General features: G+C 48.5%; 1 protein-coding gene across 1 annotated transcript in view; it reads left to right on the top strand.

Moving 5' to 3' along the window:
• REEP1 (receptor accessory protein 1) overlaps nucleotides 1–27,310 on the top strand; it is a 62,697-nt gene that overhangs the window by 30,012 nt on the left and 5,375 nt on the right. Inside the window, exons 8-10 of the mRNA XM_047069200.1 lie at nucleotides 16,843–17,020; nucleotides 21,139–21,174; nucleotides 26,708–26,859. Coding sequence (XP_046925156.1) covers nucleotides 16,843–17,020; nucleotides 21,139–21,174; nucleotides 26,708–26,859 — 366 coding nt within the window. The remainder of the gene's footprint in view (nucleotides 1–16,842; nucleotides 17,021–21,138; nucleotides 21,175–26,707; nucleotides 26,860–27,310) is intronic.

Here is a 27,310-nt window from a genome sequence, read left to right as displayed (position 1 = left end):
AATAGCCAGGTGGGGAGACTACCTGAGTGAGTGGGTGGGCTCCAAGCTCATGTGGCCCACCTGACCTGAGGGAAGGAACCCAGGGTCCCAGAGGAGGTGAGTGGTACGGACATGGAGGAGGAAGATGCCTGTAGCAGCCGCAATTAACACTGAAGGAGGTTCAAAGTAAACTCTGGTGTGTGATGTAAGCATCACTTCTCTTTTCCATCCAGCCCCATTCACGTCCTCTGTGTTCCTTCTAGCTTCTTCTCACGTCACGTTCTCCTTGTCATTATGTCCATTTCTCATTGTGTGCTCAGCCCTGAAAAATTCGATTGGTAGACATCTTCCCTCAGAGTAAATTCAGGAGATGGCCTTGTGTTTCCTGGTGACAGTCCCTTACCCCCAGTCCAAATGTGGAGTAGGGGTCTACAGTCGGCTGGGGATGGAGGAGAGGCAGTTATGCTAATGTTTGGGCAGACACACTGACTGGGAAGTGAGTTGTATGAGCAAAGGGAAGCTATATGTCCTAGGTGGTGGCGTGAGGGTTGTAGGCAAGGGGGCAGACTTGTGAAAGGCTTTGGAAGAGGTCAGTTGATACCGACCTTGGTGCTCCATGGGCTCTGAGTGGATGGTGGGATGGAGCATGTTGACAGCCAGGATCGGGGGCCCGAGCTGGGTTTTCTATGTCCTGACCCAAGAGAAGCACAGTAGGAAGAAAGACTTACCCACTGGGGCTGAGCATTTGTTTGAAAAGTACTGTCTACCTGAAGTCAAGGAGTTCTACAGACAAAGGCTGGGAGAAAGAGAAGGGACACCAAAACGGAATGATTCCTATTCAGAGAAGGACCAGCTCCTTCTATAACACAGAACTGTAGTGAGGTGTCCCTCTTAGTCCAATCGTTGCTGGCAAGGTGATGGATCCCAGTGAGTATCTTTGGAGGGGACATTCTGCTGTGGTATCCCAAGGAGATGTGTCAGGATTTACAAAGAGCAGCGAATGCCAAGATCCTTCTATTTGAGATGTAACCATTTTGTGCTTTCCTTTTTTAAGCTGAAAGATAAGAGAACTCTGACTTGCTAAATTCTTAAGTCATCAGGGCAACTTTGCAACACAAAGCTCCAGAAACCTTCTGTCAGTTCCTCTCTCCACCCCATCTCCTCTGCTTCTGAAGCCTGAAGAAAGATGGGTGCTGCTGTTTCCTCAGCTCAGTCATAGAGCATAAGTGCGGTATATTTATCAGGTTGGCTCAGTGTGGCTCAGTGTATGGCTCAGCCATACAACTGCGTGTGTGTAAATTTTATTCCGATGGTAATTCTGTAGGGCCATCCTTTTCCAGGTCTGCCTCAAGCTGGAGCCTCCAGAGTCTTGATACCATCTTGGCGAGCCGCCACCAGCCCCTCAGACCATGCGGGGAACCCCGTGAGCCCAAGCCTCCAGCCGGGCACCTTACAACAACTAAACGTGAAGGAAGCTCCAGACAATCTGAAACTTGCCTCAGGAAATAACCGCTCACTAGTTCTTTCTAGTTGTGCTCAAGTCGTGAGGATGCCCGCTTCCTGTTGAGTTTGTTTCAGATGAGAAAGTTTTCTGCCTTTTGGGGGCTTTGCTTTTCCTCTCTAAATATAAATATCTTAAGGGAGAAAACACATCTTGTCTTCTAAAAATAATGCCCTCTATTTTTGAAACAGATGTGGAATCCAGTCTGGCTGAGGAGTAAATCAGTGGTTTCCACAGCAACAATGGATCGCTCTAGGCAGGGGTCAAAGGATGATGACTCACCAGTGAGTCCAAATCTGGCTTTCATGTCCAAACCACCTGGGAAGCTTTGTTTTTATTTTTTTAATAGATTCTCAGATGTGCTGATTCAGAATCTCAGGCAGTAGGCTCAATCTGTATTTTTAACAAGTTGCCCGGATGATTGTTAAACAGCCAGTTCTGAACAGGTCACTGCCTGAGGCCCCATCCAGAACCAGAAATGCACAGGTGATTAGGGTTAAAACACTTAACTTCTTTAACATTCCTGGGATGCAGATTTGGCTTCTTAGAAGCATTAACCTTGAGAATGAGAAAGTAAGGCGCGTGTGTGTGTGTGTGTGTGTGTGTGTGTGTGTGTGAATGTTTCATTTCCTCAAGACTTCATGCCACTTGAGAAATATTATGGTGGGAATACAAATTCTTCTCCCTCTTTGTAATGCTACAAAGAGCCCAGCACAGTGCATTGCACCCAGCTGAGCCCTGAACCACCTTGGTGATAACGGGAATAGAGCAATTTTATGAAAAAAAGATACTTTGCCAAGTCACCCATGACTAGGGTGACCATAAATTTTAATGTCCAAACCAGTCCAGTACGCCTTTCTGGAATAATTACACCAGGAACCCATATACACGAACCCAATCCCAAGCAAACAGGGACCCATGGTCACCCTACTCATGGCTCCATTTTACGACTCCTGGGCCCTACCTTTCTCCTCCCAGAAAACACCCTCAACTCACAAATCAGTTCTCACTCTAAACATCTACTGCGTTTAGGCAGATGGACATGCAAGAGAGTGTGAGGTAATCGAAAGACTGTCTCTTACTTCAGAATAAAAGGAGGCTGGGATCAGGTGACTAGATGAAGGGTCATTTCTCCTCTGTCTTCTGCTTTTTTTTCCCCATCCTTTGAGGGCTCCCCAGGAGGAAAGTGTGGAGCTTAAAAGATCTTTTGGTTACTCTTTCTTTCTTTCTTTCTTTCTTTCTTTCTTTCTTTCTTTCTAATTAAAGTATAATTGACATGTAAGATTATATTAGCTTAAGGTGTACAACATGTGGCCACACTTTTAGTTAATACTTCTTGTAATTTTTCTTGTATTTGAGCCCTTTCCTTAAAAAAAAAAAAAAAAAAGAAACAGATGTTTACAGGGTTTTTGCATCATCAGGAGTGAAGAAACTTTGTAAACAGTATTGTACAAATATAAGTTGTTATTAACGTTGATATTTTATTTTAGAACTGGAAAAACGAAAACAACACAATTACACATGGGAAGTTTCTCCTCCAGGACTACTAATCCCCCTCCCACCCCCAGTTTTCCCCAGGGTTTCTGTCCCTGGGAAATGTCGATGCATCTTTTCTTTCTATGAAACTGCTCTGTCTCCTTCCTGAGGACACCCTTCTCTAGGACCATCGGTCTAAACGTCCCTGCTCTCTGAGTGGGCTCTGAGCCTCAAAGTTGGGTGTTTCCCAGCCAGTAATTTCACTCAGAGGGAAAATTGAGCCCCAGGTTTTTTAAAGACTAGAATTGGAAATCTTTCTCTCTTTTTAAAAATAATGCCCTAGAGGGGCGCCTGGGTGGCTCAGTCGGTTAAGCATCTGAGTTTTGTTTTTGGCTCCGGTCATGATCACAAGGTCCGTGGGTTTGAGCCCTGCGTGGGGCTCTGCGTTGACAGCATGAAGCCTGCTTGGGATTCTACTCTCCCTCTCTCTCACCCTCCCTTTCTCGTGCTCTCCCTCTCTGTCAAAATAAATAAACCTAAGAAAAATAAAAATAATTCTCTAAAATAAACAAAACACATTCTCACAAGAAAGAGAAACCATGAGGAGAAAAACCAATTGATAAAAAGTTTTGAAACTGTGAGGTGTCCAAGGCCACCTTATCGCTCTTGAACTAGGAAGCACGTATTAGGTCTCTTCCATCTGCCCCGTTCTTAGACCTAGTAAACAAACCTTGCTTTTTACTTGTCCCATAACTTGAAAAATAATGTTGTTTTACTCCCCCTGGAGATCCGATCCTTAGAACAGCTCCTCCAGTACCACTTCTGCTGTTAAAGTCACCCGTTAAGACACTGCTCCAAGTAGTGCAGTGGATTCTGGGTGCTGTGGATTCGGGGTTCTGCTTCCCCAGATTGTGTGTGGGTTTTTCTCCCTAGAATCTAATATTTCCTATTGTATTGTTAGCTTCTGGAGATGAGGGACTCTAGATTCTTTTCCTTTGTTTCTTGCCTAGAAAAAAACAAAATAAAGAACCAGTGCCTACTTGTTTAGCATTCTGCATTCATAGCTACTCATCAAACCTTGTTGATCTGAAGAATAAACGTTGTTGATTCTCTAGTCCCGCTCTGTCCAGTGCGGCTACTTACATTTGAATTAATTACAATTACGTAAATTTAAAATTCAGTTTCTCAGTAATATTAGTCCCATTTCCAATCCTCAGCAGCTGTGGTAGCAGGTGGCTGGCACAGATATAGACGGTTTCCAACATCACGGAAGGTTCTCTTGGGCAGCACTGCCCCAAGCCCTCTATGAAACGTCTTGGGTTCTCTTTGCCTTTATTTCCCCCCTTCACCTGCAGTGGCCTGGCTTTGACAGGACCCCTCTCTTACCCACTCAGTACTGTGGGGCCTCCTTAAATGAGGTTCACCAGCCAAATAGGGAGATGGAAACTCAACCTATAGCATCACCCATGGTGTTGCTTTTATTTCTTCTCCTTGGCCCAGTGCTGCTTTCACGCCATGACCTCCATTTCCCCAATCTGCCAGCCAAAACTCAGGCACTTTGCCTGCTGTTATGGTCAACAGCCGCCAAGGGATAGCCAAGCCCCGGTTACAGGATGGCACCTGAACATGGGTACTAGAGCCACAGAGAGACAACTTGTGGTGTTTCCCGCTCATTTTTAAAGTCCCACTCAATTTTGCCTTAAGAATAAAACAAACTCTACGAGATAGTTTTTGGCATAGTTAAACAAAAAAAGTCCCCTCCCTATTATCCATCACTGCCTTATCTAAACTTCTTGCTTGAAAAAAATACTGTTTTCAAACCACCATGAAACTTTATTTTTGGAACCAGAAGCTCATTCCCAGAGACTCATAAAACCAGTGATTTGGAGCTTCTGGCCAGACTGGAGTCGTTTTTTCCTTGCCTTTGTTTTTTGTTTTTTGTTTCTGGCTATCTGTTGAATACTAATTAGGTGCAAACCACCTGTTTACAATTAATCAGAGGGCAGGTATTGATTTTCCTTCTATAAAACTTCCCTGTGTCAGCTCATTCTCAGAAAGCATTTCCAAGGAAGAAGAAAAGACTGCCATCCCCTCCATGTCTCTGTGTCTCACCTCACTGTCACACCCTCGTGTCTGCTCCATCCAGTAGCTGAGGAACACTTTCAAGCCATTGTGTTGGGTTACATCAAGTTGGCCTTCTCTCTTCTGTTTTAGCTAAGGACAGTGTGACATAAAATTAATATTTACACTTCACCATGGCAACCAGTTTTAAACCCCAAGATTATCTAAACTGCTGAACAACCTGCTGAAAAAGTTGGGAAGTATTGCCTGCCGTCTAAGTCTCTCAAACAAATCAGCTTGCACCCGAGCTAAGCTCTCTGCAACCTGTTGAATCAGAACCAAGCAAGACCTCTTGCCAGTGTGGTTCTACCATGTTTGCCTTCATTATTCAACACCCCATCATCATCCTGGATCCCTCCTCTCCCGTGTTTCTGCTGGGACGACTGTGGCACCTCACTCCACCTGGTAGATGGCTAGAGAGAATAAAACAACAGAAGACACAGTGCCACCAGTCAGCTAAAGAGGAAGGGCCAGGAACTCACACGGATGTCTCCTGCCCCCTCTCTGTCCCAAGTTAACCTGTGGAGGTTGTGTATAGCTGGATGCATCAAGGGTCCAGGTGGGAAGAGAGAAGCCTGCCTGCTTACCTGGTCTTGGAGAGGAGCCTGGTTGAACCTACGAGGTCTGAGAAAGCGTTTTCAAGATCACTTGTGAGCAGGAAGAGCTTCTTCTTGGCTGTGGTGATGTGGCGCCTTCTTAGTCACCTCCTCCTTCCAGACTCTTGTCTCCTGCTAGCTCCCTTCCTCCTCCCCTCACTCAGCAGTGTTGGGTGGGATTTCTCCAGGGCCTCACTTCGCTCTCTTCTCCCTCCCAGGACCATCTCACCTTCAGCTGTCCCCTGATGCCTGGTTCCCAGATTAGCTTCTCTGCCTGGGACTCCAGTACTGCATTTCTGATTCTCTGCTGAACTTCTCCTCACCTTGTCTCCTTGGTATCTTTACTTAGTATTTTCCTAACTCTGAATCCACCCCTCCTCTTGTGTCCCATCTTTCTGATGACAATGAAATCACCACCCCCTCCAGACCTCCAGGCTCCAGATCTCAGTCATCTTTGATGCTCTTCCTTCTTCCTACTTACTCTTCAAGTCCTGCCCATTTTACATCTCTCCCCTTTCTCTAGGCCTTCTTCCCCACACCCTTCCTTTTGGCTTGGACTATTGCAGTAGCCACCCAGATAGTCACTGCTGCTCTCCTCCTTTGCCATTTGAGCTCTGATCCTAGCCTTTCTGTCTTGTCCCTCCTTACCTTTCTGGGTCCTCTTGTACTGCACTTACAGCACCACCTTCTGTGCTGTTCTAGAAATAGCACACAGAGTTGCTGTTTCTAGACTTTTCTCTTTCCTGCCTCTGCTCTTGTTGGTCCTTCATCTGCCCCTGTCACCCCCTATTTGAAATCCTTTCCACCCTTCAAGGTCAAATGCCACTGTCTCTCCATGGAAACCTCTTCTGATTCCAGGTGGAACTGTTCTCTTGCTTCTTGGTCCCCACATGGCACTCTGTTGTCATCATTAGAATTCATATCTTTTTTTTTTTATGTTTATTTATGAGAGAGAGAGAGAGACAGAGCATGAGCAAGGGAGGGGCAGAGAGAGAGGGAGACACAGAATCCAAAGCAGGCCACAGGCTCCGAGCTGTCAGCACAGAGCCTGATGCGGGGCTTGAACCCATGAACCATGATATCGTGACCTGAGCTGAAGTCGTACTGAGCCATTCAGGTGCCCCTAGAATTCATATCTTATCTGCATCCCTAGTAGGTGCTCAGTAAATGTTAAAGGAATGAAGGACTGTCGTACATATTTATAGCTGTCACAGCTTATAGAGCAGTACTCCGCAATACACATGGACTTTGGGGGTAAGCAGGGCCCGATTAAACACCCCAGCTCCCACATTACTGCTGCACCTCTCTGAGCCTCAGCCTCTTCACCTGAAAAATAGGCATGATGCCACAAAACACTCATGAGATGATGGAGATAAAGATTTCAAAGAATGCAGAGCTCATACTAAATGCTTAATAAAGGTTGCCTGTTACTCACTTCTGTATGCTGGTTTGATCTCTGAGGTTGATCATTATTCTGTTGAGCAGAATAAAAGGAACAAGTCAGATGCTGGTGTTGGGAAGCTCTTTACAGTTCAGACTCTTCTGGAGAGGAAACTGAATTTCCCTGTCCTGTGGATCTAGGCTCTCTTCCCGTCTTTTCTCTGTGGTGCGGTAGCGTGAGCACAGGATCTGGTGTTACTTGCACTCTTGTCCCTGGCCTGCCTTGCTGGTGCTGTGTCTCCCTGGGCAAGCCACCCTCCAGCCCTGGGCTTCAGGTCCCTCGTGGCTCTCCGCCCCATTTTCCATACAGTTGTTTCCTCCTCCTCTTCAGCCTCATGGTGAGTGGGTCCCTGGGGTCAGCTTACAACAGTCAGCATCTGCCCTCCCCCAAGAGAGAAGGAATGTCAAACCCATAGGTTGCTAGAGCAGGCAGGAGCCTTAGATGCCGTCTTTGTAACCCCACCACCACCACTTCTCAGGGGTGGACACTGAGACCCGGATGTTGAATGGCTCACTCAGGGTCATACAGCTATTAGTGGCCAAGCTGGGCTCAGAGTGAGACTTTCTAGTTCCCAGTCCTGTTTTCCCTGAATCTCTCCAAGCACCCCGGGGCCTCCTCCCAGCCCCACCCCCCCAACACATTGGGCTAACGTTTCCTGACCTTTATTTACTTGGGTTACATCACCAGCCCCTGAGAACACATGGCTGAGTACCTGAGAGATGACTGTCTTGCCACTGAGAATTTTAGAATTGGTCACAGCCCTGGAGATAGTCAAGGTTGTCTACCTCCTCTCGTGACCATTTTATATCAAACATCCCTGGGAATTAAGAAGGTGCATTAATATACAAGAGGCGGCCAGCAAATGCCACCAAAGCAGGCTCCCTCTTTGCCCTGAGGCAGGACTGGGGCAACACTCAAATGCAGGATATAGTACATTCTAGGTGAAGGAATTTGGGTTACAAATACATGTTACCGTAAGATAGAGTTTCTTTAGAGCTTCATCATTTTTATGATAATATGGGCACATGTGCAAATACAACCGTAGCTCCTCTTTTCACCAACAGCTGAACAAATTTGTCTTGTGGATGCGCCCCCCCCCGCCCCCGCTCCAGTCCTTTCTCCCCCTCATTGTCCTTTAGCAACATCTCTCCTGTCTTCCGCCTGCACCACCCCCCCTACCCTCGCCCAGGAAGTGGGATCGCTACCACATCAACCTCCCTTCAGGGCCTTTGCCTTTCCAAGGAGGAAGCTTGGACAAGGCAAAGCTTCCAGCTGAGGCTCTGTGGTGGATGTCTATGTGCGAGGACAGGGACATCAGCTGTGTGTGGAGAGTCCTTCCTGGTGACCCCGAAGCCCTATCACCAGAGTGCAGGCCTGGCTCAGATGACCAGGCTGCAGTATTGTTCCCCTTTCGTTCCGGTGCCGCAGCCCTGGCTCCACTCGAGTGTGAGCTCTCGTGTGAGACCTCCGCCGGTGTCACCCAGCTGCGCTGTCTCCCTCCCTGGAACTTCTGCCTCATGTTTTGTCATCTTTGTCATTTGCTGCCTTGTGTGCATTTGTGTCTTGATGCCCTAGCTAGACTGTGAGCTCCTTGGGAGTAGGGATCACATCATGTTTCATGTTCATCTTTGTTCCTCTGTGGGGCTTCACACAGAGCTTTGTGAACACTCCCTCTGCCTTCGCTCGAATGAGGGAAGGAGGAAGTGAGTGAGTGAGTGAGTGAGTGAGGTGGTGAAGACAGCATGGCTCTCTTCAATCCTGTTTTGTAGGCTTGGTGCCCATGGCTTTTTTTCTTTTCCCATTTGTCAGGTGGCTCGACTCTTTCATTTTGTCTCCTCTTTGGACCTCAGAGAAGGGCAGGTAACCCCGTTGAGAGGTGTGACTAACTCCAAACTGATCCAGTCGGGTAGAGAGGCCAGCAGCGACCTCTGCCCACCAACACATGGTCTGGATTGGAACCAGGTGTTTCTCCTACCGACACCTGCGTGTGTTTGTGTGTGTTAATCCAGAACCAGTCCCACTTCAGCATTCTTCCAGAGCCTCTTTTTTGTGTCAGTTTGGTAGCATCTAACCTGTGATTAACTTACTTGGATTTTTTTTTCTTTGCTTAATGCCTGGAGAACGAGTTGAATTTGATGACTGATGCTATTGGGGGAGAAATCCTCATTCTTTCTCCTTTGTTTGTTAATCTAATTTTATGTCACAATCAAGGCGGCCCATTTTCATCAGCATGTTGATAAGGAGTCTGCTTGGCATTGATGTAGAGCATGTGTAGCTATAGAGGTTAACTGTGAGCGAGGTGGGTACGGAGAAGGAAATACTAACTCTTTCTGAATTACCAGTGGGGAATGTGGTTATGCTGGTGGCTTTGTTATCCATTGCCTGACTCACTAAAACCTGTTGTCTTTATTCTTGTTGTCATTAGTTACAGGCATTCGATATCCATGAAGGCTCTGCTAGAGCCTTCCCCTGTGACTTGGTGTGTCCCCCGGGAAAAGAGGACCTCATCAGGGGCTTGCAGCCAAGCTTAGTTGCTGTGTTGCATCTGGGCTTTGTGGGCCCTCATGGCAGGCATCCTATTAGTGGTAAATTATTTTACTCGGAATACCAGATTAGTAAAGGTCTGGGTTTTCCCAGGAACACACCCGTTCCCCTTACTAAGAAAAACATCAAAATGGGCACTTGGCTGGCTCTGTTGGTAGAGCATGTAATTCTTGGTCTCAGAGTTATGAGTTTGAGCCCCACGTTGGGGGTAGAGTTTACTTAAAACACACACACACACACATACACTTCTTTTTTAAAAAAGAAGAAAAACATCAAAACATACAGAATTCGGCAGTGTGTTAGCTAAGTGGCTTCCTCATCTCTTACCAACTGGGGGAAAGATTAGAAATTAAAGATCTCAGAAAGTTCAGTGACACAGTTTACCTCTTGAAGTCTAATTTTCTAAGAGTTTTAGCCAGAAAAAAAAAAAAAAAAGATTGAACAATCAGGAATGGATTACCCTCCCTTGCCTCAAGGCACTTCTGTGGGATTTCTGGGGATTCTAGGAGCACCCTGAAAGAATCACCAGGCCCTGTGTTGACCTGCCCAGAAAGCAGCAAGGTGGGTCTGTTAAAACAACATGTAAATAAGCAACAATAACAAAACTGGGTAGACATGCTTATAATATCTAGGGAATGAAGAGGTCAAGAGTACAACAGATTATATGGTGGTAGGCTGAGAGGTGGGCTGGTAAGGACAGTGCTGACTTGTGACATGACAGCTCTAGGGACAGACTCAGATGTACTTGAAGTAGGCTGACCTTGGTTCATGAAAGGGCCCCCACATCCTTAGCTTTTCCTATGGCTCATATTCTAAACTGAGTGTTGGCTGGGGAGGAAATTGATACAGGACTTTCAAAACACGGACACATGGGGTGCCTAGGTGGCTCAGTCAGTTGAGCATCTGACTCTTGCTTTCGGTTCAGGTCAAGATCTCACAGTTTGTAAGTTCGAGCCCCACGTTGGGCTCTGTGCTGGCAGTGTGGAGCCTGCTTGGGATTCTCTCTCTCTACCACTGTCTCTCTGTGCCCCTCCTGCCCTCTCTCTCAATCTTTCAAAATAAATAAACATTAAAAAAAATTTTAAACACACACACATGTTAAACACACAGAGTTACTGTGGGAGACCCAACAATTATCCTAGAGATTTTCAACTAATTCTAAAAACCCTTATTTTGGAATTGCAATCAGAGCCAGATAATGAACCACCAAAGAGGGTCACAGATTCTTGAACTTAGAATTTTCCAGTTGGAAGGGAATCTTGTTCAGTGCTTTAATTTCCCAGTGAGGTTGCAAAGCTGACAAAGACCAAGGTGACTTGGTCAAGGCCCCTCATAACAGAGTTGAGACAAGGCTCTTGGGGCTAGACAGCTAATATATTGCAGTTTCTGGAGGCACCACTTCTTCCTTCTCTGTTCTAATCTTGTTTTTTGTTTTTTGGGTTTTTTTTTTTTTTTTAAGTAGTCTCATGTCATTCTGTTTTGGTCTAGATGGCACTTGTCAGCATCATGCAAGCCCTATATTTACAATATAGGATCTTCAAGGTGATCTTGGGAAAGTGCTATGAGTGTTTCTAAAAATGAAGTGGTAATGATTCTTAAAGGTAATATATGTTTATGGTATAAAATTCCAAAAGCACAAAAGAGGGCATGCAGTGAAGAGTATGTGTCACTCCTGCCCCCGTCCCCCACTGGTCCAGCTGTTTTAAAAGAAACCCTGTGACCTTTCAGCAGGCACTTTCACAAATGCATTCATTTGGCCATTAACACAGTATAACTGGACCCCCATCCCCTTAGCAGACAAAACTGCAAAGACCTCATCTGTCATTGAATGGGCAGCTCTGAGTGCTGGATGACCAAGAAATATACTTCTCTTTCCACCTGGTCCCCATCTTCACCTACCCAAGTCCTCTAAGGCCAGGTCAAACGTAGTCTCCTCTGGTATGTCTGGCTGCTGCAATGCACACTGTCTGTCCTTTGTACGCTCCAGCCCTCTGGCCTTTCTCATATACTCCTTGTGGACAGAGCACATGTCCCTATTCAACAGAATGCTCCTTGAGGTATGGGACCCTGGCCGATGCACTGGGGTAGGGGTGGGGATTTCCTGTTACTGCTCTTTACTGAGGAAATTCCTCAATACATGGCTGTATGTTCACTCATTCAACTCCTTGAGCCCTAATGTATGTCAGGTAACATGGCAGACACCGATAAATGAAACAATCTGGAGGGGAAGACAAACCAACAAACAATGCCAATAGTTAAATGTAATTGTGTGAGGTGCTACAAAGAAGTACAGACTTCACTGAAAGCATACGACAGGGAGCGGAGATGGTCAGACAAAACTTCTCTGAGAAGTGCAACCATATTGTATTGAATCTAAAATGCAGTGGTTTGGGGGCACCTGGGTGACTCAGTTGGTTAAGTGTCTGACTCTTGGTCTCAGCTCAGGTCTTGATATTGGGGTTGTCTGTTCAGGACCCACGTTAGACCCCATGTTGGGCTCTGCATTGGGCATGAAGCCTATTTAAAAAAAGAATGGGATAGTTTCTAAGACTATGTAAGATAACATTGTTATCTACCCCTAAAGGAGGAAAATATTGCCAATCAAATTAGGGCTTAATCCTTTTCCACTTAGAATTTTTACTTCTACTTATCAAAAGGACCCTTTTAGACTTGTTTAGACATAGATTTTTGTGTGTATCACTTTGCACATACATTAAAAGGAGCACATAAGCACAATAAATTGATTGAATTTCTTCCTAACCTCGATTTTTCAGTTTCTGAGTCTCACTCTTCTGAATCACTTTTCAACTGAGCTCGTCAGTGTCTGTTTATGACCATGCTGTATCACGCTCCACCTTCCAGAGCGTTGGTAATACACAGCTGGCTGCTGTCTCTGGGATTTTCATCCATGCCGCTGATAACCATTCTGCCAGTGTGGATGCTGCCACTTTCTTGATCTTACCAGAGGTGTCAATGGAGTGTGTTTTAGACAACCTGGACTCATATTTCTTCTGTGGGTGGTTCTGAATGGTTTCAATTCAGTTCAGTTGTCCATTCATGCCATGGGGATGACAACCAAATGCATTCATGTGTAGGCAATGACAATGATGTCAAGGCAACAACAATTTTAAGACCCACCTCAATTTCAGAGATGAAAAAATATATGTCTTGAAATAGATGAAGATCATTCACAAGAAGTCTAGGAGTAAGCGGGTACTGTCATTATTCCGGTGAGTCAGAGATGTCAGGGCTCTAAATGGATGTCTCTGTGAGTCACCTAGTCACAAGATGGCAGTTCCACCACAGTCAAAGGCAGGAGACAAGGAGCAGGTTCAGGCCTTTCTCCTGCATATTGGGAAAAGAAATGCCTTTCCCAGAAATCCCTTAGCAAATTTCCCTTACCTCCCATTGGCCAGAATTGAACCACATAGCCATCCATAGCTACAAGGGAGATTGGGAAATCTGTTTTTTTTTCTTTTTTTCATCGTGTCAAGAATGGGGTTGGGAGTGACTTTTGGATGGTCAACTAACAGTATATCCCAGTGTGGTCAAATTCGTTGGAGATACAGTGAGTTAACCTGAAACAGTATAGGACTCTTTAAAGGCTTTAATGTGGTGATGTGGCTCATTGAATTATGGAGAATGTGGTTTTAAGCTTTAACAAACTTAGGGGATCCATATTTGTATTCCCAAATAAGGAACCCAGTTTTGCAGAGTACCAGTGAACAATTCTTGATTGTTCCCAGAATAATAAAATGGACGTTCTCCAGAGCAGAGCCAAAGTGGCAGGGTGGATTGGGGTTTGTGGAAAATGAATGGAAATGAGGTTTTGAGAGGAGACGGAGACGGGCTGAGAGGTTTACAAATGAGAGAGCCATATGAATTCTAACCACCTCAGAATGTTTTGACAGATAAAGGCTAATTTGTTTTCAAGATCCTTGTGCCCATGCTGCTATGATTTCGTCTGAGTCAGGACTGTGTTGATACAGAGCTATTATTATCCCCTTTTCTTTGCTAACCTCTGCCACTTCCAGTCTTCATGATGTTAGTGATATTGGGGCTAGGCTGGCTTGGCTTCTGGGAGTGGACTCGAGTGCCTTACTGAAAAGGACATGTATGGTGCCTGTTGCTGCTTGCTCTCGGATACATTGCTGAACATTGGCAGGAGCTGGCAGGCACATTGATGGACTTAGTCCCTGACCATTTATTTGGGCTTGGGCTCGTGAAGCCCCTCCTTGTCCTTTTGGCCGGATGTGGTCTTTTTATTTTTTATTTCAACAGCAACTCGCGTGTCTCAGGCAGCATATCATCCTCATGCTCATCGTCAACCACCATCATCACCATCATCATAGTTGGCATCTTTTGAACGTTTACCATGCATTGGGCTTTATACTATCGTATGGACATAATCTCATGTAATCCTCACTATATCTTGCCATGTGGATGCTCCTTAGCAGAGGAGAATATTGAGGTGGAGAAAGGTTAAGGTCACCCAGCTCTTAGTGATAGGACTGTAATTTGACTCTAGGTCTGACTCCAGAACCATTGCTCTTAATTGTCACTTTGTGGAGCTTCAGGTGTGGCACAAGCTGTGTGGTTATTTGTACATTTGCCTTTTTACATTTTGTCAGAAATCGAACTCTATTTTTGGTATTTCCTAATAACACCTAGCATAGTGTCTTGCCCAGAGAACATCCTTGATAAATAATTGTTGAACAAAAGTGACTGAATGGGAGGACGACTGAAAGTGAACCACTGGGTAGCCTTTCTGAATGTGAACCTGACACTGAATTACTCCATTGTCATTGTTAATATTTCCTGCCTCTTTTCAGAACTCATTTTTGTTCCTTAGCCCTCTCATTTCTAAAAAAAATTTTTTAATGTTCATTAATTTTTAGATTGGGGGAAGGGGCAGACAGAGCAGGAGACACAGAATTTGAAGCAGGCTCCAGGCTCTGAGCTGTCAGCACAGAGCCCAACGTGGGGCTCGAACTCATGGATCACGAAATCACGACCTGAGCTGAAGTCAGACACTTTAACCATCTGAGCCACCCAGGCGCCCCTCTAAATTCTAGATGTCACCTTAAGTGCTTCTGAGTTAAATAATCATAGATCATTGGCTGATAGCTTTGGAGGGGATTATACTGGGCAGCTAGTCTCACCTCATTTTCATGGCACAGACCACCCAGCTGTTAATGTCTAGAAGGTGAGGCCTCAGACCCCTTGGCCATCATCAGACATCAGAGGGGTGTCTGAGGGTGATTTCCATCTCTTTTTTTTTTTTTAACATAAAACACTCCTTTGTCTGGATTTATAATTCTGATCGTATAGATCTGATCATTTAAATAGTTTTCTTTTTGCTCTTAGTTTCCTAGAGACGTTTTTAGATCTTTGGTATGTTGAGAACTTATCTTTTTCATATTTTAATGCATCTTTGTTTTATTCTGACATTTCTTCTAGACCTGTCTGCAAGCTCCTTTTGTTTTCCCCCTTCCCTCTAACTAACTCATTCTGCATTTGCATTTGCTCCTTTATCTAACTGGCCCTTTGACTAGTCACTTCTATGAACTGCGGTGCTTTGCTGGCCATTTTCATTGTTTTTTTTTTTTTTTTTTCCTTAAGTAAAATGAAAAAAGTCCTCCAACCCCTTTGCCATGTTGTGGCCCTTGTTTGTTTTATTAAACCCACCCCCAACCCAGAGCCCTCTTGTTGGCTGTTCCCACCTATTTTGTGCTGATTTGTTGGTTCTATTATATCTGTTGTGTCTTACTGTTCCCAAGTAGTCCAGCCCTCTAGGACCACTTTCCCTTCATTATCCTAATAAAATACCTCCTCCGCTGTCCTCTGCTGTCCCGTGTACCTGTGGGAAGTCTGCACGCCCTCCAGTATTTCTGAAGATGCCCAACTTCATTGATTTGCTTGGTGGTTACTTGCCTGTCACCTTTTGCTCAAATCCCAACCCAATTCTCAATTAACCCCAGTCTCCTACCAGCCCCCAGCCCCCTCTCAAGTTCCTTCTCCTCCAAACACAAGGTCCCTCTCCAGCCTCGAGGCACCCCTAAGGCGATGCCCCCTCCCTGAGCCTTCATTATGATCCTTTTCACTGTGACACAGATTCTCTCATCCAGACAGCAAGGACCTTCCCTTTCATAAAAGTATAATGGATTGATCTCCCGCTTTCCTAAACAAAAGAACAGTTTTCCCCTGAGATGAATTCTGTGACTCTCTCAGAATATGAAATGGTTACAGTCAGCAGGTTTTTTTTTTTTTTTTAATGTCATGTTTTTTCTTTCCTGATTCATTACCTTTTGGGTATTTTATGAAGCTCAAATGCAAGAGTGGGAACAAATGTCCCTCATAAACAGTAACATGAACAGATAAAAGAAGTTGCTGTTGTCATACATTTTTTAAAAATACCGGCTGATTTTTATTTCCTTTGAAAAGTCTAAGGACTGAGCACATTGATTATTAGGTTTTGATTTTTCTGACCAGATTCTTGTGTACTGGAAACTGAGCAAAAATGTGGCTATGTAGGGACTTTTATTTATGTGAAGCCAGAGAAGCAGCAGACAGCCCCTCAAGAGTAGGAACTGTAGGTCGCAGTCATTTCCTCCGCCCTGGGTCTGTTTGTGGCTCTAGCTCATCATGCGATGTGGGCATCTGAAGGAGAAGGAGGGGCGCCTGGGTGGCTCAGTCGGTTAAGCGTCTGACTTCGGCTCAGGCCATGATCCCGTGGTCCATGAGTTCAAGCCCCCCATCGAGCTCTGTGCTGACAGCTCAGAGCCTGGAGCCTGCATTGGCTTTTGTGTCTCCCTCTCTCTGCCCTTCTCCCCTCGCCCTCCCCCCCCAACCCCCCCGCCACGCTCTGTCTCTCTCTCCTTCAAAAATAAACATTAAAAAAAAAATTTTAAAATGAAGGAGAAGGAGCCGGGAGCCAGAGGCACGATGGCTGAGACCCACAGGAGGCCCTGGAATATTCCAGGCCTTGCTCCTCTCAGTGTTTCCAGCCAGTACACCAGGCACCTGCCCCTCTGCAGAGTCCTTCCAGGTCTTGAGTTTCACCTTGCCGACTGTCAGAACTTCCTCTTGGCCTTTGTTGTGTCTGCACTCCCCCCACCCCCACTACTGCCTATGGTCTGTGGGGCAGGCCTCTGACGTGTGCCCCCTTCCTGTGTTGTATCCAGGGACAGGGTGCCTTATCGGAGAGACTCCGGAGCTTCAGCATGCAGGACCTCACCACCATCCGGGGTGACGGTGCCCCTGCCCCCTCCAGCCCCCCCCCACAGGGGTCTGGGCGAGCCAGCGGCAAACATGGCCAGCCTAAGATGTCCAGGAGTGCTTCTGAGAGCGCCGGCAGCTCAGGTAGGTATCATTTCACTTTTCATCTTTTCCAGTTCACAGGCCTTGCTTTCACGGAGAGAGGCCCCATCCACCATGTGGCACGTAACCCGGAGTAGCCATCAACACAGATGTCCATCAGATCATGCCAGGACAGCCAAGAGGCAGAGCACCATTCTGGCCAGGATGCGAGGCTGGCCTGGGGACTCTGACAGGGGCCAGGGTTAGGCCTCCTGCATCAAAGGGTTCTGCCTCTTCTATCTGATTATTGAAGGGCTGGGGGTGGGTGGAGAATAGTGTGTGAACCAAGCCTGGAGGCAACGGGCACAGCTGGACGTGGGCCAAGACAGCTTTCTCTGTTCTCTTCCTCTCCGACCTTATACTCCTAGGAGGGCTTACCTGTCTTGACTACCTGAGTGTCTCCTCCTGCCCAACCAGGGCTTGTGGCTCCTGTGGTTCCTTTTCCCTGCATGAATGTTTCCTGTCACTCTACCATCTGCTCCCATCCCTGTGCCCCCATTCACCATGCACACCCTCAGTCCCTACATGCCAAAGACCACACTAGCTCTGAGATCTAACTCCTGCAGAGGCCACAGCTTTATGGAAACCATACCTCTGTCCCTGATGTCTACCTCTGGTTGTCAAGTGCCTGGCATCAGGTTCCCTGTATTAGGCTTGACCTGGGGACCTTGTTAGACATGCAGAGTCCTGGGCCCATCCCCAGAGGATTCAATAAATCTGGGATGAGACCCATATATGGTGGTGTTGAGGTGCAGCCCCCTTTGGGACCCACTGATGTCTGATCCATTAGTGGGTTTCAGGCTTATGGAGGGTAGGGGCATAGATTAGGGGCGAGGGAGCTGGGCCAGGATTCATATTTTCCCAGGCCATTCCTTGGAGAGATTCCAGGGACCTTGGCTCTCAGGAGCTGAGCACTGCTGCTGCCAGCAGAGGGTTAACAGTGAAAGGGGTATAGGGCACAGTTCTGGATCGCCACCTCTACTCCTCACCCTTGGCGGAACATTGAGCCTCGAGGATGGGAACTGGACCACCCTTTTGGAGTCTCTGGCTGTGACATGTACCTGGTGGCTGCCCTGCTCTTAAACACAGAAACAGGGACATGTGAGTCCCCTGGACCCTGATCCCGTGCTGTGAGGTGCACCCTGCAGGGGGCATCTTGACCCTGAGCCTCAAAGACCCCACCTGGCTTTTAGGGGTCTTGGACAGGGATGGGAAAGAAGGAGTCCTGTGGCCGCCCTGGGAATAATGGCTCATATTCCCTGCCAGGGAAGGGAGACCAGCAGGCCAGGTGTCCATCAGTTTCCTCCTGGGTGTTCCCGCTCATCAGAACACCCCACTTCACCCTGGCCCCAGGTTTGAACATTGTGGCTTCTCTCTGAGGGGAGATGTTTTAACTCTGGCAAGGTTGGAAAGGTAGACGCTTGGCTGTAAGGGTGAGGATCACCTCACGGAGGGGCTATCTCCTGAGTGAACTCTCCCTCAGGAGAATTTAGAATGCAATCCCAAAAGTCCAGGCAGGAAGAGACCTCAGGGATCATTCAGTCTAATCCTCAGATGTTACCAATAAAGAGACCAAGGCCCAGGGAAGGGAACTGTCACCAGGGTCACCCATGGACTGGCATTCTCCTGTGGCCTCCTTACTCCTGGGATGGTGCTCTCTGCACACCCCTTGACCATCTAGGTTTCCTTGAGCATCTACAACTTCTGATCTGTTGGGCACTGTTTCAGGAATAGAAACGTGAAATGGAATTAGGTATCACCTCCACCTTTGGTCAGCTCCTTGGCCACAGAGCCTCAAATGAAAACTGTTATTTGGAAGAAAAACAGGCCCCAATTCTGTGAGGCTTAAAGGGTAGAGCAAGAACCAATGAGATAAAATTGGGTAAAGTTCTAAGAGGGTAGCTGCTTACTAGCTGTGTGACCTGGGCATGCTCTTGCCCTCTCTGAACCTCAGATTCCTTATCTGTTCACAAGGAATGACAATACCTACTTGTAGGACTGTTGTGAGGATTTGAATAAAATAATCCACGTAAACGTGCTTAGGATCATGCCCGCAGTCTACGTAGTAGCTGGTACTGTTGTTCCTGTTGTTATCTAACTCACCTATGAAAGCACTTTCTCATATGAAAGTGTCCAAGAGAGAAGTAGGCTGCCTTGTGAGGTAGTAAGGTCCCTGACATTGGAAGGGCCCGAACCAAAGTTGAATGGTCACGCACCGCGGCTCTAGGGAGGTCTTCCTGCTTTGGCCAGCAAGTGGGGCCCAGGTGGCTCCACAGTCCCTTTCCCTCTGTGATTCTGTGTTGTCATTATAAAGTGAACCAAGTGGAAGAAGTAGGCTCAGAGAGGTCATGCACTGTGCCAAGGCCACACAGGACCAGAATCCAGGCCTCCTGCCCAGACCTCCTCCTGGTGGATTATTTAGGGCAGCCTCAGAACTGGGAACTGGTGAGGTCTGAAGGCGATGGGAAGTGTCTCCTGGGCTTTGAACATTTTCCCAGACCAGCACTGAGTAGAAACGGTTTGGGATGCTTTGTTTTGGCGCTGGCCCTGCAGCCTTCCATTGGCAGTGATGCCCTCTGCCAGTGGAGCAGCGAACCTGTGGGGTCACCCTGGATGCAGGTGAGCAGGTAGAGTTCGTGGAGAACCAGAGAACCTGCTGTGCTGCAACATGACCCTGCGCTGCCCCCTGCTCACCCTGGGCCACAGCTCCTGTGATTCCAGGGGGCAGAGAAGGGAGGTGCTGACCCAGCAGGGAGGGCGGGGACCATGTGGCGCTCACTCCAGCTGTTCTGGGACCTAAAATAAAAGTCCTCTCAGAACGAAAGACGGGTGAAAGATGACCCAGGACCTGGGCATGGGTGGGGCAAAAGCACCCAGATCAGAGGCTCTGGGGCAGTTGGGGGTCCATGTACCTGGCAGAAAGTCTGACAAAGGAGACCCAGCTGCAAGGGTTTGTATGCCCTCCCTACCCGCTATGTGGGCCTTGGACACTGGGCGCGGTGAGGTAGGGCCTGAGTCTGGGCTTCCATCCTGGCAGGGCGACAGCAGGCCTGTGCAGAGCAGTGCAGGTGAGGCACATGTTGCCAAGCAGCTACCACGTTTGTCCCCACTGAGCCTATGTTCGGCCTCCAAACCTTTCTCAGAATGACACCCCAGGTGGTCACTACCGGGGAATTTGACCTTGGCACGGAAGATGAGCCCTGTTCCCTTCAGCTTTCTCCTCTGGAAAACGGGTACCGTAGTCCCTACTCAGCCTGTGTCTTGGGCTTGTGAGGAGAGCAAACAAGAGAATTTGCAAACCCTGGACAGGTGGCAGTTGTTGAAGGCAGTCTGGAGGTGGACAGGTCAGAGGTGGTGGCTGGACCCCAGCAAGCTGTATGGCAGCAGTGGTTAAAATGTACATACAATGTACAATACGTTCTTGAAACCATGATGCTAGTGAAAAAATGTACAAAACAGTGAGATATAATGTAACAATATATGTAAAACAAAAATACATGCCCATGGTGTAAAATAACAATATGGAATTTGCAGAAACATATCGCCCTCCCTACAGAATCTTAGACACCATTTATTGGAAGTCTGGCATTGAACCCCAGGAAGAGTGGAGGTGGTGTTAAAAGAATGATCCATGCGTCCCATGAACTTGGAGACACTCAGTCAACTTGTATTTAGTAAGCACCTACTGTATACCAAGGCCCACATGTGCACCAAGACCAGTGGAGTGTACAAGGCAACAGTCACTTAGGCCTTTGACTGAATGACTGATACCAAGCAATCTGGGGAGTCAGAGGTCAGTCTGAGAAGGGTTTCTGGAAATCCTTCTGAACTGGAAGGCATAGAGTGGAGGGGTGTGTAAGCAGGTGCGGTTAGAATTATTTCTCAGAGGATATAAGGACTGACCTGTGTGGGCCAGGCAAGGGCATTTTCTAGCACCCGAGGGGAAGCTGAGTCTAGAATGATCTTCTCCCCCACCTTGGTGTCTCTACAGAGACCCGCATTCCCAGGGCCCTTATATTGAACATACTGGAATCCCCACACCTCACTGGGGCCTCCCTGTTTGCTGGGGCTGGTTCCCATTGAGTAAGGGGTGTCACTGATGATGTCCCCCATCCCCACAGTGTGTACCTGCTGCTCTACCTGCAGGACCCGGAAAGGTGAGTAAGCAGCCAGCCTCTGTGCAGCGTGCTGGACTCTCGCCTCAGGAGGAGGTTCTAACCATAAGCTGGCGCCTGACCTTGGGGCTCCCTTTCAGCTGCATAGTCTTGGGCGGCGGTGGGGGGGCGTGGCAGGAGTCAGGAGGTCAACCCCCTGAAATGACAAACCTGTGTTATCTTACAGTGTCTGCAGGCTAGGAATTCAGGAGCCTCTTAACCTGGTGGTTTGGCTCAGGGTCTGTGAACAGGCGTAGTCAAGATGTCGGCCGGAGCTGCAGTCACATAAAGGCTTGACTGAGCCTGGAGGATCCACTTCTGAGATAGCTCTTTTGTGGCTACTGGCTGCAGACTCAGGTCCTCTTACCACATGGGTCTCTCTGGGGCTGCTTGAGTGTCCTTACGACATGGCAGCTGGCTTCACCCAGAGTGAGTGATCCAACAGAGAGAGGGCATGCAGGAAGCCACGGTATCTTTTAGGACCTAGTTTTTGAAGTCACCTCTGCCTTCTTCTGTTTGTTGGAAGTGAGTCATTAGGTCCAGCCCATGCTCAAAGGGAGGGGAATTAATCTCCACCTCACGAAGGGAGGAGTATCAAAAAATGTGTGGAGATATTTTAAAACTGCCACAGAGTCATATTTCCTTGTGCTGTGGGTGATGAGGACACAGGAACTTACCCAGGTCCTCTGAAGCGATGAAGCCTTGTAGTTCCAGGGGTTTTGGTCCAGGTGCAGCCAAGGGAGCCCTGGTCCTGCTTTGCCACTTACTAGCTCTGTAACTGTGCGTGAACCACCTAACCAACCTGAGCCTCGGTTTCCACAACTTAAAGTAGAGATAAAGGTCCTGCTTCCCCACCTCACTGTGTGGTTGTGAAAATGTCTGTGAAAAGGCTTTTTATTATAGCTGGGAGCAGCCAGAAAGCCTCTGGGAGAGGGGATGAGCCTGGGGTCTCCCGGTGCGGCTGCCCTCCCTGTGAGCGAACTATGGCTTGGTGCAGCCATGGCCGGCCGCCTGCGGTTGGCCGTGTTCTCTCCTGCCCTGCTCCTGCTGCTTCCCTAACCTTGACTAGATACGTGAGGGACTGGGGATGGTGCTGGACAGACCCAGCTCCCCCTTCACCTGCCATGGAGGGCCCCTCCACGGAGAATCTGCCTTTGGCTCTGAAGGCAAAAGGCCACCCCATCTGCAGCTGCTGGCTGGCATGGGGGGGGGGGGGCGGTAGGGGGGAGGAGGCAGGCACGGCACCCACCACTGCCTGTGCAACTAGCACTGGGGCTGCAGAGGCATGGCCGTCCCTCCTGCAGTGGTGGGAGTAGAGGACATGAGCTGCATTTAAGAAGTGTCCTCTTTCCCCTTCATTTCTTCATTTGTAAGGCTTCTCGACACTAAGGCTTTTAAAAGTCTATATAAGACCTGGGGGTTTTGGAGACCATAAACCCAATGTGAACTGACTGTCAAAGGAGTTCTGAGCAGGGCGACAGTGGAGACCAGTGTGCTAACCTGGCTCTAACTCTGACCAGCTCTGTGTCCCTCAGGGGCCTCCTGGTCCACATCAGATACAGAGGGATGTATATGTATATGTATATGTATATGTATATGTATATGTATATGTATATGTATATGTATACGTATATGTGTATGTATATATACATATGTATATGGCTCAAATGATTATGTCGTACACCTAAACCTAACACGATGTCATGTTATATCTCAGTTTTCAAAAGGAAGAAACAGACGGAGGGGCTGCATTCCAGTGCTAGAGGCTAATGCTTGGACCTGGTGGACCTACTGGTTGTTGGGGAACAACCTCGAGCGGGGTCCCAGAGGCCTCAGGCGACTGTGGTTATTTCTAACTATTGACCAGTTTTGAGTTTGTAAATTCCTCGAGCCATTCTGAAAGCCTCTAGTTCTGGGATATTACCACCTGGAGGACCAGGGAGACTACAGCTGCCTTCCCCTCCACTCTTTCCTCATGGGACTGCTCTGCGCTGTTCCCTGGGAAGCCCTCACCTCTTGTGACCCATGACGGTTTCCAAATCAGAGGCTGTGTTTCCAGTGCATTTAAATAGAATTGCAGTTGACTGTAGGCATTTGAGTTTGCTCTCCCCAGGAGCTGTGAGGATGGGGGTGTTGGGGAGTGGGCAGCAGGTGGGGCTGGGTGGGGGCCTTGGGCTGGGGTGGCCCTGCTCAGAGCTGTGATCTGGGAGCCTTTGCTCCAGCCCTCCCTTTCTCAGGCCCTCTTAACACCCAGTGCCCTGGAGTTGTCCCCCACTTCCCAGTCTCCCTAAGGTCTGCTTGCAAGACCAGCTTCGTCCGTCTGTGAGAGTGGGAAAGTCCCTCAGCTCTTCAGGGCTCAGTCCCCTCCTCCATAAAGTGTGGCCATCTCTGCAAGTGATGGGTGCCCGGTGTGAGGTGTCAGCAAATGGTGTTGGGGGACTGGAGGCCAGCTCTCCGGCAATGATGCTGTGGGAGAGGGTTTCAGGGGGTCACAGACACTTTGGTCACAGAGCCCCTCCTGGTCCCTTGAGATGATTTTCATCTGTGCATCTCAGAGCCCACAAGAACATTCTCTCCCCACTTCAGCTCCATTTCTTCCCTTCTGTCAGCCATTTCCCTGTTGTTTCCTGCACGGGTCTCTTTCTATTAATCTCTCTCCTTCCCGCCCGACAGCTCTTTCCTGTCCCTTTTCTCCCTACCTGCCCTGATGTAATGTAGAACTGAAGTTTGTATTACTGCTTGGAGTTAGTCATAAAGATGGATTTTTTTCCCTTTAAAATAGAAAAATCAAGTGTGTGGGGCCTCATTTTAAAAAAGCAAAGTCATGCCTTGTATTCCTCCTACTGAAAGAGAGAGAGAATTGCATTTTCCCAGAGTGGCCCCAGGCAGTGCGTTTCCTCAGACAGCAGCAGTGGCTGTGTGAGGTTTAGAGTGTGGGAAACGAGTGAGTGTATGTCTGTGCGTGGATCTGTGCGTATGCACGCACGCTCGCACGTGTGTGTGAGTCTCCTCCCCAGAGACCCTTCCCTAACAGAATATTGTTTTCTTTCTCCTCGGTGGCTGTCGGGGATGCGGATGTAAGTGTTCCAGACGGGTGTGCCCTCCTTCAACACGTTTGCTGACTTCCATTAATGGCTCCCACTAACGTGTGCTGTGTGGGATGTGTTTGCTAACCTGGTGGTTAACAATCTGGGGGTGTTTTGGCACTATGGGGGTGGGGAAGCCTTGGGCTCCGTGCATACACATCTACTCAGGCCTCCAAGGGCTCTGAGACTCAGCCAGTTTCTTCCTCGCCCCCTGCCCCCGCCCCCCGCCCCCGGCAGAGAGCAGATGTGGAGCTGCGTGCCAGCCCGCTGTGGTCCTGCTGACACGTTCACTCTTATAGAACGTCAGGCAAGGCCGCGGAAAGCAGCAGGGACTCCTGTCCTTTCCTAGAGGCTGCCCAGCCTTGGGCACCAGGGTGGCAGCTTTGCAGGCTCAAGGTCTTGGCTGCCATCACCTGAGGTTTAGAGGTGGTTGCTGTGGCCATGAACTTCAGTGAGAGTCACTCCCCACACAGGTTGTCTCTGGGTCTTAAGGAGTGGATAGCAACAGCACAGGGAAAGCCCTGGACCAAAATTTGGAGGGAACCCCATGTGCAGAGGCACAGACTCCAACCAGTCCCCAGGCCCACACCCAGGATGCAGTTTCGTGTCGAGGCAGACCTGGCCAGGCTGCTTCTGCGGTTTCTGTCCTGGTCTGAGGCCTTTTGGCCCTGGGTGGGCCTGTTTCTTTTTCCTCCTGTCAGGCAAGAGGTACCTGTGTCCTGAAGGAATTTCTCTGTGGATGGGTGTCAAGGTCTGACTGGGGATGAGACCTAAGCTCTCAGATGATGCCTGTATTCCACCTGCTTTAGTGGATGGGCAGCCACTGGGTGCCCAGCCCTGCATCCGTGTTCAGAGGCACCGAGGATCAGCCACGGTCCCCAAAGCTCAAGATGCTTTCTGTCAGGCTGAGGCAGACAGAATGAGGCCGATACGAGAACCCGGGCACGCCACGCAAGTCACGTGGTACAGATGCCACGTGCAGTTGTGGTCGCAGGGTGAGGAGGCCAGGGAGGGCTCCCTGGAGTTGACAGCCTTCATGTTCAACAGAGTCCTGAGGGTGCAGCTGATTTGGGCAAGGGAAGAAGGGCCCAGAGGACAACCTGACCCCACCCCACCCCCCAGGCTGGGGGATGCACAGAGCAAAAGAATCAAAGGAAGGTTAACAAGCTCCATCTTGGCCCTTACCAAGGAGCTGTCAGAGCAGGGCATTCCCAGCCTACAGTTCTGCTTTGCAATTTGTGGTGAAGACAAACGAGCAACTGAGCTCTCATGCTGCCTCCTGCTGGCTGTTGGGAATACAGCAGCAGTACCTGGAAAAGCTGCCCGAGATTAAGGTCTGTTGTGAGTTTTGCTTCACCCACACCTGGTGCTCATATAGTCGAGTGACTTGTGTGTTGATGGAGAGAACACATTGATGGCTGTGCGTTCCAGGAGCAGGGTGTTCCCGAGCAGGGTGTTCCAGAAAGAGGTCCGTTTTTTTTTTTGTTTTTCTCCTGCAGGCCTTAGGGCTGTTGACCGGATGATCTGAGGGCCCCATACATCTGCAGTCTGTGATTCTAGGTAAAAACAATATATGAAACCTAGAAAGATATGTCTTTGAGTGTCAGATAAGCCAGGTATGGGCAGGAAATATTTTATATCTCGGCTTAAATAGGAGGACGTGGAATTTGCTTAAGGATTGAACATTTAAAAAAAACCTGTGCATTCCATGACATGAATTAATTCTGGAGTTTTTCCTGTGGATTTAGCCAAGGCAGATTAAAACAGGAATCTTGCTGTCATTCTGGAGGGAAGGGTATTCCTAGATTCTCTTTCCACTAGGCTTTTTTGTTTCTTTAGGACTTGGCCTTTGAAATGAACCATCTACATAACTTCACTTAAGGTTCTCTGTTAAGGCTTCCTGGCATTTGACATCCTGTCTTGAAGAACACGTGAACTGAGTATGCAGTTGTAATGCACTGTCAACATGGCTCGTCTGTGTAAGAGAGGGAGCTCTAGTCCCCTCTTCAGATCACCGCACTGATCCGTTCTAGAGGGGATTCTTCCCCTGAGCACTCTTTGGTGTGGCGTCACATGTCCAAGCTGCAGGGTTTGACACCTCTCAGTTAAGGTAGCATCTTCCTTGTCCCAGGGCAGCGGTGCCCCCACCTCCCTTGGCAGCTTATCGGTTCTGCTCACCAGCTTATCAGGTTCCGGAGCCTGTGCTTGTTCCTGTGCACAGTGCCTGCCAGTCTCCAGTTGGAACCTCACAGTCCTGGACCAGCCTGCAGGGAGGCCCGGGGGATACTGGCTGCTTCTTCAGACACGGGGACCTCGGCTGTCCTAACAGGCGTGGCTCGTCATGCTGTGTGCCTAACCTTGCCCTTGCCTGCCCTTCCTGGCTCCTTTCTCCGCTGATCCCTCCCTGCTGTACTTTGTCTCCTTTGTATAGATTGTAAATGGACATTAAGTGGTTGAGGGAGATGTGAATGAGGGTGGTGTGAAGGCCTGGGAGCCCCACGAGGTCCAAAACCCATTGGCATTTTCGGATGAGGAGGAGGAAGATCTGCTGGATTTCATGTACAAGTATAAGGCGCCTCGAAAGACGGAGTTCCCCCTGGAGGTACACGGTGTCTGGGGCTGTGTGGTGGAGCATGTGTTTGCACAAGGGCCTTGCCCTGGAGACCTGGGGGGCCCAGGAGTGGCATCCCTTGGGGCACCCAGCACCTCCCGAGCACCTGGGGTAGGAAGATCTCTCCCCATCAAACAAACAGGACAGACCACTAGGTAGCATCCAGAGACTGGCCGAGGGGTGAAAAAGACTCTGCTCATTTTATTTAGAAATAGGAGAGGTGATCTAGCATTTAGAATAAGATTTAAAAATTTACAACTACTGGGACTCCTGGGTGGCTCAGTCGGTTGGGCATCCCACTTCGGCTCAGGTCATGATCTCGCAGTTCGTGGGTTCGAGCCCCGTGTCGGGCTCCGTGCTGACAGCTCAGATCCTGGAACCTGCTTCAGATTCCCTCTCTCTCTCCCTGCCCGGCTCCTACTGTGTGTGTGTGTGTGTGTGT

This window comes from Lynx rufus, unplaced genomic scaffold (assembly GCF_022079265.1).
Source record: "Lynx rufus isolate CCGP_SWC_20201006 ecotype Redwood Valley unplaced genomic scaffold, mLynRuf1.p SCAF_8, whole genome shotgun sequence".
NCBI lineage: Eukaryota > Metazoa > Chordata > Mammalia > Carnivora > Felidae > Lynx > Lynx rufus.
The sequence above is the reverse complement of the archived record's forward strand: the minus strand, read 5'-3'. Positions and strand labels throughout refer to the sequence as shown.